At 37.6% G+C, this 17,417-nt stretch overlaps 1 protein-coding gene across 1 annotated transcript in view; it reads right to left on the bottom strand.

Moving 5' to 3' along the window:
* fat3b (FAT atypical cadherin 3b) overlaps positions 1-17,417 on the bottom strand; it is an 80,709-nt gene that overhangs the window by 17,521 nt on the left and 45,771 nt on the right. Inside the window, exons 31-47 of the mRNA XM_028031399.1 lie at positions 17,118-17,252; positions 16,621-17,014; positions 16,005-16,201; positions 13,702-13,855; positions 13,366-13,599; positions 12,346-12,524; positions 10,585-10,798; positions 10,227-10,441; positions 9,998-10,135; positions 9,584-9,727; positions 9,302-9,499; positions 8,672-8,949; positions 8,007-8,569; positions 5,442-5,573; positions 5,148-5,305; positions 4,490-5,024; positions 3,602-3,755 (exon numbers count right to left, since the gene is read on the bottom strand). Of these exons, the coding sequence (XP_027887200.1) occupies positions 3,602-3,755; positions 4,490-5,024; positions 5,148-5,305; positions 5,442-5,573; positions 8,007-8,569; positions 8,672-8,949; positions 9,302-9,499; positions 9,584-9,727; positions 9,998-10,135; positions 10,227-10,441; positions 10,585-10,798; positions 12,346-12,524; positions 13,366-13,599; positions 13,702-13,855; positions 16,005-16,201; positions 16,621-17,014; positions 17,118-17,252 (4,022 nt within the window). The remainder of the gene's footprint in view (positions 1-3,601; positions 3,756-4,489; positions 5,025-5,147; positions 5,306-5,441; positions 5,574-8,006; positions 8,570-8,671; positions 8,950-9,301; positions 9,500-9,583; positions 9,728-9,997; positions 10,136-10,226; positions 10,442-10,584; positions 10,799-12,345; positions 12,525-13,365; positions 13,600-13,701; positions 13,856-16,004; positions 16,202-16,620; positions 17,015-17,117; positions 17,253-17,417) is intronic.

Here is a 17,417-nt window from a genome sequence, read left to right on the forward strand (position 1 = left end):
TACGGAATCGTCCCATATTTGGCTGTTAAAAGTTGCCTCCCCTATTAAACCATTAAGGGACGCGATTTGTTTTGTATTTCTATGAATATCTGATACATAAACCTGTCACAGACACATAACCGCGCACTAAGTAAGAATGACCGAAATAAAACTCAGGAAATATTAACACAGGAAAGCTAAAGCTGCTGTGGCGGCAGTGCCCAGCTATGGTCCAACACTTAGCCCTCCTGGGTGCATTTTTTCTCTCATATATATTATGGATTCTTTAATTAAAGATGAGTTGTTCAAGTTCATGCGTGTATCAGACAAATTAGTCATCAGAGTCACTAAAGCCCTTAAACTCAAAAAGGTTGGTGACCTATTTTACCAACCTTTTTGGCAGGGGGACACTTGAGTTTAAATGTCTTATTCAATACCACTACAGTGGTGTTGTGATGTATCTGATAAGTCAGATCAGATGTAATGTCCAATCAGTAACTGTTATCCAACAAGGAGATGATTTAAATTAAAGTTTAATTTCTATTGTAGTTTGACTGCTGTATTTTTTAAGCCTATTTAACACAAAATTGATGTCATTCAGCTGTGATGGTGGAGAGAAAGAAGAGAAGATGATGAAAGAGGAAGAATCAGGACAGACAGGGGAAGGCAACAGGTTGGTCTAATGCAGGTGGAAGTGAGGGAGCAACTAGTCCATCTCAAGCACAAATTTTTAAACATTATTTTTAAAAACGGTAAGATCTGTAATTTTTACAACTAATAATGCTTTTTTGACCACATGACTTAGTGGAGAACACCACAGACAAGGGATGAAGGAGACAGACATGAGGTCAGTGATAGAGGAGACAAGTGATGAGATCAGGTAGGCATTAGGAAAGCAACAAAAACCTATATACCATGATGGTTTGAGTTTCTGATGACCATCTTTGATCGTGTTCTTTTTTGGGGAAAATTAGTGCAGGCAGTCATGGTGAGTCAACCACGAGAAAAGAGAATGAGAAACAGAAAGGTGCAGATGAGGGAGAGGAAGAGCAGAGAGGACTAGATGATGAAGAGAGAGAGAAGCACAGAGCTGCGGAGGAGAGAGCCGAGACAAGGCTTTATTCAGAAGAACCATCTGAACGGCCTTTACCACACAAAATGGGGGACACATTTAGGTAGTACATGGTTGTAAATGGCCCACAGAAAGTTTCTGATGGTCCATATCCAAGATCAGAGAAGAATAAGAGGTGTTTTTCCAAAGCATACTGTTTTCGTTTACTGTCTAATGGAGAGAAAGTTGAACGAGATTGGTTACTGTATTCTAAAAATACTAACAGAGTCTATTGTTTTGCATGTAAGCTTTTTGGTGAAGCTAAAGTTCTTGACACATGCCTTGTGGAGGGGTATAATAACTGGCGATGTCTTTCAAAAACACTGAAGCACCATGAAACCAGTAGTTCTCACATAAATGCTTATCTGACGTGGAAAGAAATGGCATCTCGCTTACGCCTAGGTAAAACTATTGATAGTGAACTGCAGAAAACCATGGCAGCTGAAAAAGCACACTGGAGAAGTGTGTTGACTAGAGTTATCGACTGCATACTTTTCCTTGCAGAGAGAAACTTGCCACTAAGGGGGAAAAATTCTCAGTTAGGAAATCCTAAAAATGGAAATTTTCTGGGAATCCTTGAGCTCATAGCGCGATATGATGTAACACTGGCAGAGCATCTTAGAAAGGCTGTCTCCAAACAAACCACTGGATATCTGACATGGTGCACTCAGAATGAATTTTTAGATTCAATATCAGAGTGTGTTTTGAGTAAAATATCTGCCAAGATTAAGTCCTCTAAGTACTTTGCAGTGGAACTGGACTGCACACCTGATATTTCAAAGCAAGAGCAGGCCTCAGTCATCATTCGATATATGGGGGGGCGCCGAAGATATGTTCGCATCCACCACAAAAATATGGAGTTGCGCCCCTGGTTTTACTCCTCAACACTTAGATCTGCTGGTCAGTGAAATCCTCTCATAAATATTTTGAATAATGAATACGTTATGGCCTAATTAAAAACAGAAAAATTCAGACTGTCTGCCAGTTGAGTCATATATAATATTTTTATTTTTACTGTATAACTTGGCTGTTTATGTGGAATGTACAAGTCTTGCTTTTTAATTTGTTGTGAATTAATTTCATTTATTACAAAATAAGGTTTCTGTTTAGGAGTCTGTAGGAACAACAGCTGGACAGTCCGGCATACTCGGCAGATATTCCATGTGGAAACAAACCACTACAGTTTAGGTTGGCACTCTACATAGTACATGCACTCATCCAGTCTGTGCAATGTCAAAATTATACATACGAACTGTTTCAAATATCTAAATAATCCCTCACTAATATTTAGCCAGATATTCTTTAGTAAGTTGCGGCTCAACCACACACTTTCTGTGGCCATCAGCAAGCTTCTGGCATCATTGGAGCTACACATCTGGACACTCCTCATGTCAGAATGGGTATAGTTTCATGAAAAAGGCTTGTTTTCTGCCATAGACCCAGAGTTTGTGATCCACGGTTTTTCACCTTTGGGACAAAGCTTAAGGTTAGCTTGCTTTATCTATTGCATGGCATATCTCTATATGTGTTTTAAATCAATAACCTGAAGAAGTATCCAATAGTGGCTATGTTTCAGTCATCTGAGCTGGTGATTTGAGGTGAAACTGAAGCATTAGGAAGTTATTCTCCTGCTTTGTTATTTCATGCAGTTTGTGCAATGATCCTAAACACATGCCAATAATGGTTCGGAATAAATAAAGTTCAGTAATTTGGGCTTCTGAAATAAAATCAGAAAGCCTTAACTTAAACTCTGAGGATTTGTTTACTATACCCAAAGCAGGAAACAAACTATTTTAAAAGAGCTCTAAGGATATGAAGGTTGAAGGCTGTAAAAAGTATTGGACCGATGTACAACTTGCTAGGGGAAATTCATCCAACTATTACAGGAATGGTAATATTTGAGCATCCTTGCTTTAATTTTGACCATATTCAAAATGCAGTTTCCAAATTTCATCAAAGTTGTTTGCTGTATGATTATTTCAACGTGAAAAACGAACAATTTAAATACATAAACTTCATTCCATCTTTAGAGCTTCTCCGTCAAAGCAACCAACTCTTCTTTTGATGAAAACTGCTCCCTAGTGGTGGCTCCACTGAACAGCCACGCAAACGCAGAGGTTATTTCAAAGACAATTACTGAGCAGTAATTAGGAAGGCAGCTACAGACTGATTACAGGCTTTTCAAACAAGAATTATCCTGAATTAAATTAGAACCACCAATTTGTCTCTCATAACAGCAACACTGTGGGTAGTAGGTGGGGGTGTGCATGTTTTGGGGGGCGGGAGCGTAGCACATGACATTTTATGCTTGAAAGAGAGAGTAGCTGCTGATGTTTTATTGTGCTTCAAAAAACTAAATCACCACTCTGAGTGTATGTAAACAGTTTGTAAGTGGGGCACACTATTCATTAACACATCTTCTACAGTGTACTATTTAGTCTATTGTGTGGGGGCGTGTACGTGCGCGTGTGTTGGCGTGTGTCTGTATTTAATGCTTTTTAAAAATCTTACATAAGTCCCCTGAGTCCTCTCGGACAGCCACAGAGGAATGCATTGCCAACAGCTTTGCACTCTCCACCATTCTGGCATGGGTTTGGCATGCAGGATGTTAATTCAACTTCACAGCGCCCCCCAGTGAATCCACTGCTGCAACTGCACATGAAGCCTGTTGGATAAAGATTAGATTTGTTTATTTAATGCGATATTTCAACAATCATGCTGAAAAAGGAGATTCATACAGAATCATTTTATTAGAACAAAGATTTTGAAGTACAAGAAAGAACAATTTACTGTAGGTATATGGTGCAAAAAGATCAGGTTATTTGGACTTAAACCTAAAATTTATAATTATAACATAATTATAATCACTATAAAAACAAATGTTTTTTAGTTCTATCAAACCATTAGTTCATTTAAATAAATGAAACTCATATTACAGAGATTCTTTAGATGCAAAAAGATATAAGGTGCTCTATTATCAACCTTCAAAACTGTGACTATCCCCAAAGCCTGTGCAACTTTTTCTATTGCACTTCTTTGTATTAATATCCTTAGATATATGATTCTCAAGACCCAGCTTCAATGATCCAGTCATGAACAGTTGTGAATGCTTAAGCTATTATATCTAATTTTTGCATTTAAAAAATCCGTTTTGGTCGTATCATTTCCTGCCAAACATAGTAAGAGTAAAATAAATAATAAATAAATAAATAAATAATAATACTTAAAAATATAGTTCTGCGCGTACAGTAAATAAGTAAACTAGAAAGAAAATGGAACTGAATTAATGAAAAATAATGCTTCAGATGCATCTCTAGTTGGTAACATTTAAATGTTCTTTTAGTAAAAATAAAGGTAACAGTTTGAGTTTGAGTTGTGGTCATCTGCATACATACAGACCTCCAAATGGCAGACTGCTGCAGATGGCTCCATTGAGGCATGGCTGGCTGATGCATGGATCTGGATAAAGAACACAGCCCAGCTTGACCTCACTCAGCCCGGCTATCTCGGCGTAACGGCTCCTCTTATTTTGGAGTGGCAGCTCGTTACCGTTCAGCATCAGTGACCCCAGGCAACCTTGGAAGCCATCCTGGGCTCTTGCTGGGCCCCTCACTGAACGCTCTCCAAATTCTGGCCCTCCTCCCAGGCTTTCCTCAAGTCCAAAGATAGATCTCTCACCTGGTCCGTTCAGCAGCCTCACTTGTGCCCCAAAGAAAAACGAGGAATCAGGAGCGAGTGGCCAGAGACGGACTGGGGCCTGTGCCGCTCTGCGACGTTCCACGTAACTGTCATCCAGTGAAAGAAGGGTGTAGTTTCTGGTCAGCTCTAAAGCAACTGAATGCCACAGACCATCATTTATTGGTCTGTCTGAGATGCCCATGACCCCAAGGGTGTTGTCGCAGTCCAACTGGAACCACAGTCGACCCCCTTCAATCTGGTAACAAAACGTTTCTGTTTTACAGTTTTCATTACAAAACAGTTTAATCTGCAGAAATTAAGCAGAAACGCATCCAAAGAACAAAAGAACTGCATAACTGCGGTCAGTTTTTAAATTTACCTTTAGCATAGTGCAAGGGTTAACACGAGTGAACATAATGACTCCTCTTGTTTGAAGCGTTCTAACCCTGAGGCCAAGCCTCATCTCTCCGCTCTGGACCCTCTCTGTCACTCTGTACTTGATGTAGCTGTTTCCAGAAAAACTCAGAGAGGTCTGACCTACCCAGTCATACCAGGAGGAGAAACAAGTTTCAATTACAGCTCAATAAACCTTTATGCTTTTATATACTCTTTACAGTCCAGTTGAGAAAAGCTGAACAAAGTGGCCCAGCAAGCGAAAATAATGAAATCATACCTGCACACTCATCCAATCGCTCAGGCTGACACTGGCAGACAGATGGTGCTGTTGGACCAGAAAGGACACACTGCATATCGTCTGGACAGGACTGACCTTCACAAAGTTCTACAGGGGTTGGGCACGTCTCTCCTGTTTGCAAAATGGGATGGACGCATAAATAACAGAACAGAGCAGTTACACTCATTTTATCAACCACCCATGCAAGACAATAAATCCTTAGAATTTATAATGATTAAAAAACACTACCTTCAAGTCTGCAAAAACAATTCATGTCCTGAGTATTCCCTGACTCAGTAAAAACTAATACATTCAATAGAAAAGAATAGAATAGAATAGAATGGATTTAAGTTTATAATACCAACTTGGGAAATGTATCTGTCGCAACAGCAGAAAACAAACCAAACACACTATATAGTAAAATATACATGACTACAAAAAAATAAAATGTGCAAAGTATTACACTCCCCAGTCAATTGATTAAGTATGCCAGCTCGATTGCTTTTTATTGCAAATAGTACCTCAGACTATTAAATTACAGCAACTCATTGCATGAGGACATTTCGATGGGCTGAAGATAACTTGCTAGAGTTCAAACCAAGCATCAGAGTGGGGAAGAAAATAAATTTAAGTGAGTTTGAAAGTGAAATGTTTGTTTGCGCCTGTGGGATTGGCTTGAGTATTAGAGAAATTGCTGACCTAATAAGATTTTCACACACAACCATTTGTCACTTTTTCAGAAAATGGTCTGAAAACATAAAAAATAAACTCTCCAGATAGCAGCACGCATGTGAAGGAAAAAGCATTGTTGGTGTCAGAAGTCAGAGAATTGGAGATGGTTTCAGAGGATAGACAGAAAACGGACACACATGGACAAAACTGTTAGTACCCATCTGTTAATTACCTAAAAGTCCACAATGGTTACTGCAATAACTTAAACCTATAAGTAATAATGAATGGATCAGTGAAAACCATACATTGCTTTTGAAATGTGGCTCAACATAAAAAAAAATTAACTAAACATGCCTGGACAAAAATGATGGTCCCGCTAAAAAAATTTAAAATAATTTGACCATAGGTACATGTTGTCAATGATAGGTGTCTTCAAGTTTGTAATTAGTCAGTCTGCTTTTTTAAATGTTTAAAAATGGTCACTGTTCTGTTTGGTGACATGGTATGTACCACACTAAACATGCACCACAGGAAGCCAAGGAGAGAGTTGCCCAACATAAAAACATAACATTATAAAGAAAATTATAGTTATACATGGTAAAGGTAAAGAAAATAAGACCAACTCCAATCACCGTGATGTTCCTGTGACTACAGCTGCAGATATTATTTGTAGGTTTAAGGTCTGCAGGACTGTAGCCGACTTCCTTGGCTGTGACCACAGGAAGAAAATTGATGACGGATTGAAGGGAAGGATAAAATGAATGAACAAAAATTCCAGAACAACCTCTGAAGAAGGTTGTCATTGTTTGAGACCTAGTGGACTTCATGGGAGATAATCAAGGAGGAAAGCAAAGCATAGTTTTATGTCAAGGCACATCAAATCTATATTCTTACACGCAAAAATGTTGCATACCAAGACAAGAAAACGGTCTTTAGTCTGAAACATGGAGAAGGCTCAGTTATGTTCTGGGTCTGTTTCGTTTGTTTTTTAAAAAAGATTCCGTTGAACTACAATTCAGAAGCAATGTCTGAAGGTCACAATTCCCTGTACAGTTTTATGTATTGTTACTTTTTTCTGTAATAATACAATTGTGTGTATTATTACATAAAAATGTTTTTTTATTTTTACAAATTGTTGAAGGTTATTAACAACTTTGTCCAAGTGTGCAGTGTAAGTAACTAAAAAAAAGTAAAAAGAAAAAGTACGCAGAATATAATCTCTGCATGCACATTACGTCAAACTTCAAAGCAGATGAGTTACCATAGCAAAAGACAGGAAAGCATCAGTCAGCACTTCTGTCAGCTAACTACAGGAAACTGAGTCAACAATTCACACAGGTTCACCAAAACCAGACTACAACAGAGTGAGAACCATTGGATGACTTAATACTGACTAAGGTTAATGTCATCCAGAGAAGATGGCCACAATTTGAAGGAAACACAGTAGTGGAGACGTAATGATTTGGGATGTATTCTTTTGGCACATTATGGGTCATGTGACAAAATTCATATTATCTCAAACTGCCTTTTTAATGTGTCAATGTATTTACTGTAATCCAATAAGCAGGTCCATATACAGCACCTTATGAATGTGGTGAAATGTAAAATTTGCATAGGGGATTTGCAGGTGACAAATATACAGCAACATCATTATGATATTACCTCAATATGGACCAAAATCTCTGAAGAGTGTTTCAGACAAACTGTTCATTTTATTCCATAAAGAAAAATTCTAAAGAAAAATGAGGGTCCAACCTGGTACTTGGAAGGTGTCCCTAGTAAAGTGGCCAGTCAGTGTACATTTGCATCATCACAAAAATATCTTAAGGAAGTTAAAGTAGAAGTGTTGACCATTTGTAAGAATAAAAGTTTTGGAAAAAGTGAAATGTTCACCTGAGCAAGTGCAGCTCTCTGTGCGTCCAAACCTGGGCAGCACCAAGGTGATCCTTTCTGTGTTGTAGGTAACAGGTAAACCACCCTCCATCACCAGCGTGTTTTTACACTCCATGTCTCCACAATCCAGCTTCCCAGAACAGGTGCCGCTGATTAAAGCTGCTCCAGCAAGGGCACCTCGCATCTCACCGCGTGCTGCTGCTTCCTCCAGCTTTGCTGCCAACTCCTGCTGGAAGTAAAACCCCTCCATCCGTCCAGTGCCTAACGTCTCTGGTCTCTCCACTGCCAGAACCAAATCGATATTAGATGTCCCTGTAACTGGCTGCACACCAAGTATGTGAAGAGGATCCTGCTGCCCTGGTAACCATTTCCAGCCTGCTATAGCTCGTAAAGTTACTTTAATCTGATTCAGGTACCGTCCAAGTAATTCCTCCCATGAGATGGAGCTGAAACGCAAGGTCAGGGCACTACGTAGCAAAACATCAGTCACCTGTTCAACCTGGACTGATACATCAGCTATGACAGCAAATCGTCCGTCACTGATTGTTGCGTTCATCTGGTATCTGAAAGAAGACAAGAACATGTAATGGATTTTCACTCAGGAAGTTTTTTCCGGAGCAAACTTTTGGCTGTATGAATTTTAAGTTTGTGTAATTTGCATGTACCTCCCAGGTTCCAAGCCTGGCAGAGCAACAACACTCCCATCTTGTCTGTTGATTTTAAACATGCTCTTTGGATGAGGCTTGTGGGTAAAAGACAGGACATCATTGGGGTCACGGTCTGTGGCATAGATTCGGCCGATCGGACCACCCGGAAAAGTATCCGTTGACATGACGATGTAAATCTCCAGAGGGGAGACAATGGGCTTGTACTGACTGTTACCGATGACTCTCAGAAACACCCAGGAAGAAGAAGTAAGACTCGGTTTACCCGAGTCACTTGCCTATGGCATCAAAAGAGGACTTTAGACGAGGAATACATTAACAAACTATATACAGACATATATAGAAACTACTTAAGGTAGAATATTGTTAGGTTTCTAATGTTAGAAGTAGCTGGTATTGTTATCATATTAACCAGGTTACCCACCGAAACCTGATTCAGTCTACAAATGAAATCACATATTTACATACAGTGTATAAAAAGCATGCAAGTATTTAGTTTTAACCATTTCATTAATAGAAAATTCTAAGATTATGTTTAAAGGGTTCTAAGTTATTCTTGGATATCCAGGTAACTTGGTTTCAAAAACCTCCACAAAATAGTGAGTGAAAAACAACACATCAAGCCATTACCTGAATTTCAAGTATGAATTCTCTGGGTGCTTCAGGACCGAACACACGGTTGGACTTTAGAGATCCAGTCTGGTCCAAACGGAAGAAACTACCTTCATTTCCTGCCACTATGCGAAAAACAAAGGGGGCACCATTTCTAGGGGAGTCTTTATCACTTACTGACAGTGTTAGAAGGGGGGTGCCAGCAGCCTGGTTGAGCTGAAAGTACAGTGATGAGTCTGAAAGTCAAAACACCAAAGACCTACACAGAGGACATACACACCCCCTCACACACACCCCTACCTGTATAATGGCTGTGGAGTTGGGAGGAGCAAAGACCGGAGGGTTGTCGTTAACATCAGAGATGTCGATGTTAACGGCGACAGTGGAGGACATGGCAGGAGAGCCGCTGTCAAATGCTTGTACAGATAAAGTGTACCTGGATACCTAGAGGATAAACATGAAGATAACAGACTTCATTAGATGAGTATTTTTGCAATCCTGTGCTTGCTAATCTAAAAATCCTAATTCATACAAAATACTGTAAACTTCATATTCATTGACAACCAACAAAGGGATGTGTAAAAAGCCTTGAAGTAATTTAAAGTTTTACTCTCACTAAAAACATCATAATAAGCCTACAATTTAGTTTAGTACAATTGTGACTAAGGATGTTACGGAATGTCAAAGGTGATGCGTATTAAGAAAAACCCTTACTAGTTCTCTGTCAAGTCTCTTAATAACTTTAAGTAGTCCAGTCACAGGATCAATCCAGAAGTGATTGGTCCGATCACCTTTCAGAATTGAGTAGGTAATTCGTCCATTCACTTGGCTATCCAGATCTTCTGCCAACACCTTCACAACATGTTGGAGAAGATAGAGATTAGTAAAAAGACAAAAAAGGGAGACAAGTGAGTGCCCAAAACAAATAAGGACTAAGAATTACCCTTGTAACAGTCTGTCCTATGGATGCATCCTCACTGATCAGAACATTATAGATATCCTGATCGAACATTGGAGCATTGTCGTTGACATCCATGAGGTCGATGACAATCATTGTAGCAGTGCTAAGAGGAGGGTTCCCATTGTCCCAAGCCTCAACAGTGATGTAGTAGTCCTTGCATACCTCAAAGTCCAAGTCATCAGTCACTGTAATTGAGCCTAAAAATATGCTAATTGTTGTTAATTAAACAAAAACCTTAAAACAAGACTTTATATAATCTAACAATGTAATGCTTATTAAAATAGGATAGTATTCATTCAAATATTTTAACATATTGTACAACAAGCCACGTCTTTCTCACCCAGTTTTCTGTTTATGTTGAACTTTCCCAACTCGTTGCCTGATCTGATGCTGTAAGTGATCTCGGCATTGGGTCCAATGTCAGCGCTTGTTGCCAATATGCGCAGAACCTCGGTTCCCACGGCGACATCCTCAGGGACAGTAACGGCATAATCTCTCCTCTGGAAAACTGGAGCATTGTCATTCACATCCAGGACCAAGATAGTCAAATCAACCTGAGTGACAAAGAACAAAAATTGGTAAACTTAATATACTGCAGTTAAAATCAAAAACCTACAGATCACTTAATGATTAAAGTTTTAATCATTAAACATTTTAAACATTAAAAAAATATAAGCAATTGTGAGATCTCACAATAATAAAGCTGGACCTTGTGACTTGCTGAGTCACTGTTGATGTCTAACTTATTTATTTTTTAAAGTTTTTTCTGTTTTTTACATCTAGATGGGAAATTAAGAGGTCTTTGTTTATTTTTTGTGTGTATTATTTACTTTTAAAGTATTAAACTTTTCATAAAAAATACATGCAGAATTGTTATGACCTTTGTAGAACAACTGATTAATAAATGACAGTAAATTAATTTTTCTTTCATCCTTTGTTAGACTATTTTGTCTTCCTAATTTATTTCCTTATTTCTTCCAAAATGAATGACATTGCATCGGAATCCTCTCAATAATTGTCTTGTGTAAATATGTATCAATAAATTTGTTGGTAGTACTAACCATCCAAACATGTAATATTGCTTAACATATGTTAAGTTATTAAACAAGTGATTTAATAATTTTAGTTTGTGTATGGGACCCATTTTAAAAGCCCCAGAGGACCTCTGATAGACCAACCCACTCAGTGGAAGTGCAACACTGTTCCAGTTTCCCTGCTTTCCCTCTGACATTGTTAACGTCACCTTCCCCATCTTTTCTGTCCCGGCCACTGAAAACTGTAATGATATTTTATCTTAATTAAAATCTACCCTGTTATTAAACTAATCTCTCTAGTAAACAAAGTGGCTTCACTCGCTGGCATATGCAAGCATTAATTTCTTCACGCATATGAACAGAGATACAGAATCACATCACAACATAGTGCTTACATTCTAAAATCTCTGTTGCCACTAATCTAAACTGTACTACAGACAGATATGGTGGTGATCATTCAGATAATTTTGATAAGATTGTACACTGAGACATGGCAGCCACAAAATCATTAATTAATTTATTAGTTAAATAATATTATTTTTAACTAATTAAGCTTTTGAAAGAATGTTTTTCCCTCACGACAACCATATATTTATTAAAATAATTTATTACGTATATAGTAGACAATTTTATAACACATTTATACCAAAATAAAATTATTTTATGTAACAATATTCTGTTTAAGACCAGGCGACACCTACTTTGCATAATATGTACCATTTGTAACTCTTTGGTTGGATTTACAGAATAAATTGTAAAGCAGAGATGGGTTATTTATTTACTACTATATGGTAATGAAGTAACAAGGAAGCCCAAAATCACTTAGATGTTATTTGTTTTTAATATTTATGGAAAATTAAGCTTTTTTGATTGAAATAGCTGGTCTATCAGTTAGCTGTTTTTCCAAACAGTTTGCTTTTTGTCTCAGGCTTCAATCTATTTGATCATGTTTATTCAAACCTTTTGTCTCATTGTGATATTAGAAGTAGAGTGTATTTAAAAAAACCCAATTGATTCATGATGTTATAACTTCATACTCTAATTTAACCAACTAACTTGTTACTAACCTGTGAGGACAGTGCCCCCTGTTGCCCAACCCGATCGGTAGCCTGAACACGAATACGATACGAGTCTCGGCTCTCTCTGTCCAGGAATTTCTCCAGGATCACTATTCCAGTAACCGGATCAATGGAAAATATCCCATCGAATGAATCCACCAGAGAATATACAACTGTACGGTTCAGACCTGGATGGTACAAATAGTCATTTACAGTGTATTACAAATATTTTTATACACCATGGACAGATTTAGTCTTAGTGTAACCAATGGATGGCCCAAAATCAACTAGCTCATAGTTGTGAAATGGAAGGATAATTATACATTCTTTTAAAAATTTTACAAATCAATGAAATGTTTGGACCATTAAGCGTTTTTTGCCAACATGCCTCCAGTGCTACCAAGATCTCTCTGCTTCATTAGTGCTTCCCTTGCCCAGCCGGACAGTTTAGTTATATCATATACTAGATCCTGGTAGGTTTACAGTCATGCAATATTTTTTTCCATTTTCAGATAATAAAACAAACAGGGATCTGTGAGATGTTTATGGATCAGGATATTGTTTTCTAACACTGCTTTTAACTTCTCCTTGTCTTTATGTCTGACCTGGTTGATGTTTTGTTTGCTCTGACTGATTCAGTTTGAAACAATTGCTGCTTTTAGACTGAGATTAAATAATGCTTAGTTCAACCCTGTTTACTAAGTGATTTCTGAAAGAAGCTGATCACAGAATTTACTTAGGGGTATCAAAGTAAAGCTTTTAACTTGTGAGAATTCTTGCTTTAACTATGTATTCTTCATATACCATCTTACAATAATGCATTACTTTGTGTCAGTCTATAACTTAACATCCAACAAATTCATTCAACTTTGAGGTTATAAGATGACGAAATGGATATGTCTTTACGGCACAATACTGACAATACTTAATACAACATATCCCCTTTTAACAAACAGTCTCATCACGAGCACTCTGTGGATTTATTCCACATTTATTATATGACTGAAGCAAAACTTCTAGTTGGTTTACCTTCATCAGGGTCACTGGCTTGCAAGCGAGTAAGCAAAGCCTTGGGGGAGGTATTCTCATACACACTCGCCAGGTAATGAGTTGTCGAAAATGAGGGAGCATTGTCATTCACGTCCAACACTTTTAGAGAAATGTCAGATCGGCAGAACAGCCCTCCCCCATCAGTAGCCTGAGCAATGAGTTTGTAGGAGGATGTTGTTTCTCTGTCTATTACGGTGGCGGTTCGCAATTCACCTTGAAACATGAAAGAAATATGTCAGAGCTCTGGCTACTTAGCTTTGGGAGTATTTGTTGCTTTCGCCATGAAAAAAAGAAATGATAAAAAATAGAATGTACCAGTGTTGGCATCCATATAGAAATCTTCCACTCCAATGCCAAATAGTGAATACTGGATCTCAGCACTGGAACCTGAGTCAGCATCTGTTGCAGCAACCGTCAGAATGCCCTTGTTAATGGGAATGTCCTCAGGAAAAGAGGCTCCGTACACCGCCTAAGACAATACAAAAAATATATATATATATATACACCACCATATGAGAACAGATGACCACATGTGAAACAACATAGATGTCTCTAATAAAAAAATAAAACAAAACATGTGATTGTTTCTGGTTTGCCTCCATTATATCTGCTGTTAGATCAAGGTCAACACAGTTTAGCACCCTTTCCTGGTCCAGCATCCATTCCAGCCAATAATTGCCTCTGGAAAAGAACTAAGTGTCTTCATACACAGGCAAACATTTATGTACTGTATAGTGTGTAACACGTCTCCCTTTTTCTTTTCACTTAGCTATCCTTTGCAATATCTCAAAGTTGATTAGTTGACCATCTCATCAACAGATAATGGAACAGCCACTACCTTCAAAATTGATTAGGCGATAGTGTCATTCTCTCTAATGGGATTACATTATTGTCTGTCAAATACGTTGCAGTAGAAAGTTTAAATAGTCGCCATGTATCACATATTAATGTAGGGCTTTTAATGATAGATTCAGTGTTTATGTAGGGTGGAACAATTCTGCAACACACAACTGAAATAATGTGTTAAAACAAGAATCAAGTGTGACATCTAATGTTGTTGTCTTACATGAGACAGCAACATTGGTTTGAGGTAAAGTTCTTCACCTTCACTTCAAACTAAAAGTATATTAAAGCTGCTTTTAATAAGAATAAACCAGGATAACATTATTTTATGGAATGGCCTTCCTAAAGGTTGACTTTAGGAAGGCCTGTATTAGAAAATTGTTAACCTCAGACCAGAGCTGCATAACTCTTCAAACAGGCACTCTGAACTTAGACTTATATTAACCAAGTAAATGATAATAAATAATGCAAGGTAAAAAGGTAACCAAATGCAGCTATGGATGATGTCATGAATGACTTTCTCCTTCTAATAAAATTACTGTTTCTTTTACATTTACAAGAAAAAACCCATACAAATTTGATTAATATGTATAAGCAACATGCTCATAAGACACAGTCTGACCTTAAATGTTTTCATGTTTTTAATTTTTAATGACAGACTAAATGCTTTGTATGCACATACACTGGCCTAACAAGAGAACAGAAAGACTACCAGAAGAGAAGAGGGAGATGGGGAGGAATTCAAAGGAAATTCTTAATGATTTTTAATAATTCTTCTGCTAATTTTCTCAAACTGAAATACTGCTGAATATTAATAAACAGAATGAAACACTCCCAAAACATTCTGAGCCCATTTATTATTATACTTTGAGATGCTTTGTCTCACGAAGTTCAGCCTTTAAAACAGTATAACAGCATGTTTTTAGATTTAGGATTGTCAAGTTAGTACAAAAAGCTTAAATGAAATAACTATGATTTATGTGATTTAGTGTCTTAAGTTTATCATTCACTTTCATTTATTATTAATGTTTAATTCATGAATTTTTATGCTAATGTACTATAAAAGTACAAGATGAAGACCAGGTTAAAAGTTACAAGATATTTGCTGAAAACAATCCAAACATTCTTTTTTGCGGAATCAGATGGTACTTTAATGCACAGGTAAACAAACCACATGTTTTAACAAACACATTTTCTATTATAGCACCCCTTTAACTTTCATACCAAGTTATGAATATGCTAATTCTAACATAATTTAACACTATGATTTACTCAGCCAAGCCTACATTAAAATTAGCCAAAAGAGGATTCATTGGTAATGAATCTGCAACTTCAAACTAGTTAAGAAATAAAAGTATGCTATACAATAGAAAAAACTGTTTTACATGTCATTTGGATTATTTATTATTTGATGATTAATGCATTACTATAAAGGTTCCCCATGTCCAAACCCCAATTCTCAATCTTTTGTTGCCAAGTGTTTCTTGATTAGATTTAACCTAAATATAAAATTGTCAAAAATCCCTCCCAAAAAACTGATTGCAAGGATGGACAGATAGATGGATGGATAACAGACTTTAGACACTGTGTTAAGAATCATTCAACCAAATTTAGCACAGCACAAATTTGTTATGCAGCAACAATTAAAATAGACAGTATCAAAGTTCTTTACAGATATGAAAATGTAACGTATCTGAGCCAGCATTGGTCACAGGTACATTTACTTGCTTTTCACATTAATATGTTGCACACCTACATATTTCCCCATCTCTAACCTGGTTGCAGATGGGACTGTTGTCATTGGCATCCATTACCGTTACCTCCACTGCAGTATGAGCGACATACAGGCCATCACTGGCTGTGATATTGAGCAAGTACCAGTCCTGCTGCTCACGATCCAGCAGACCACTGACATAAACCTTCCACTCCCCTTGCACAAGAGTAAGGCCAAACACTCCTCTCTGATTTCCCCCTGGATACACACATAAGATTTGAAGACCACTGAAAAGTAATGATAGACGTGATAGTGAATTTAAAATTTTAAAAGCCATGACCAATTGATTAAAACCATACACACAGTCAAGTTATAGGAATTCCTTTTAGTGCAACCATCGACCACAATATCAAAGTGGAATAGAAGCCATCAATTATGTAAATTTCAATGGCATTTTATGGCCAAATTAGCTTAATCACTATCGAATATGATATAATCAAACATAACTTAACCCCATCACATACAAATTATTTACTCTAGATTAGAACTTACATTTTTCTCATTGAATATTTTTAAATTAAATGCGAGAACAAGCAATGTGAAACAAACATTATTTCAGTGAATGAGGAAAAAATGAAGTTAAGCTGTACAAACATTTATGACTTCATTTTCATCACCTGTAATGTAAAAGCTGACGAGGCGGTTTTGGTCAGTACCATCTCGGTCTTTGGTTTTCAGGACAGCCACAACTTCACCGAGTGGATCACTCTCCTTCACGGCGCCTCTGTAGAACTCCCTCTCGAACCTCGGCGGATTGTCATTGACATCCGACACGGTGATGGTCACCACTGTGGTGGAGGAGAGAGGCTGTGACTCAGCCAGATCAGAAGCCGCTACTTCGAAGCTGTAACTAGAGCAGGCCTCATGGTCCATTTGAGTCACTGTGGTGATCCAGCCTGTTTTGCTATCAATGGCAAAAACAGAACTGGTGGTGATTGGGCCGGTGAGGGACAAAGTGTCCTTCATTAGGTCTGGGTTGTAGGTGAGCAGTAGCCCAAGGCTGTATGTTACCTGCAGTTTAAAGAAGATACACACACTACTATGTGCAAGTATGTGCAACGTTTTTTAAATGATTCCGATGTCTTCAATAAAGTTGAACTTGTTTCTCACATACCTGTCCATTAGAGCCCCAGTCTGGATCAAGAGCACGGACTTGAATTACTCTTGTCCCTGACGGCATACCTTCCATCACAGTGGCTACATACGTACTGGTTTCAAACTCTGGCTTGTTGTCATTTACATCTAAAATCTGTAGAGTGATAAAATGTCTGTAATTAATCCATGAATAATGTAATTTATTCACAAAAATATAATACTACAAAGAGAAAAACAGCCTCATTGTCTGCAGTTTAATTCCTTGTAACAGCTTCATATTAATAGAATTGCTCAGGCTTTTCAAGAAAATGTGATGGTG

This window comes from Xiphophorus couchianus, chromosome 11 (assembly GCF_001444195.1).
Source record: "Xiphophorus couchianus chromosome 11, X_couchianus-1.0, whole genome shotgun sequence".
Taxonomy (NCBI): domain Eukaryota; kingdom Metazoa; phylum Chordata; class Actinopteri; order Cyprinodontiformes; family Poeciliidae; genus Xiphophorus; species Xiphophorus couchianus.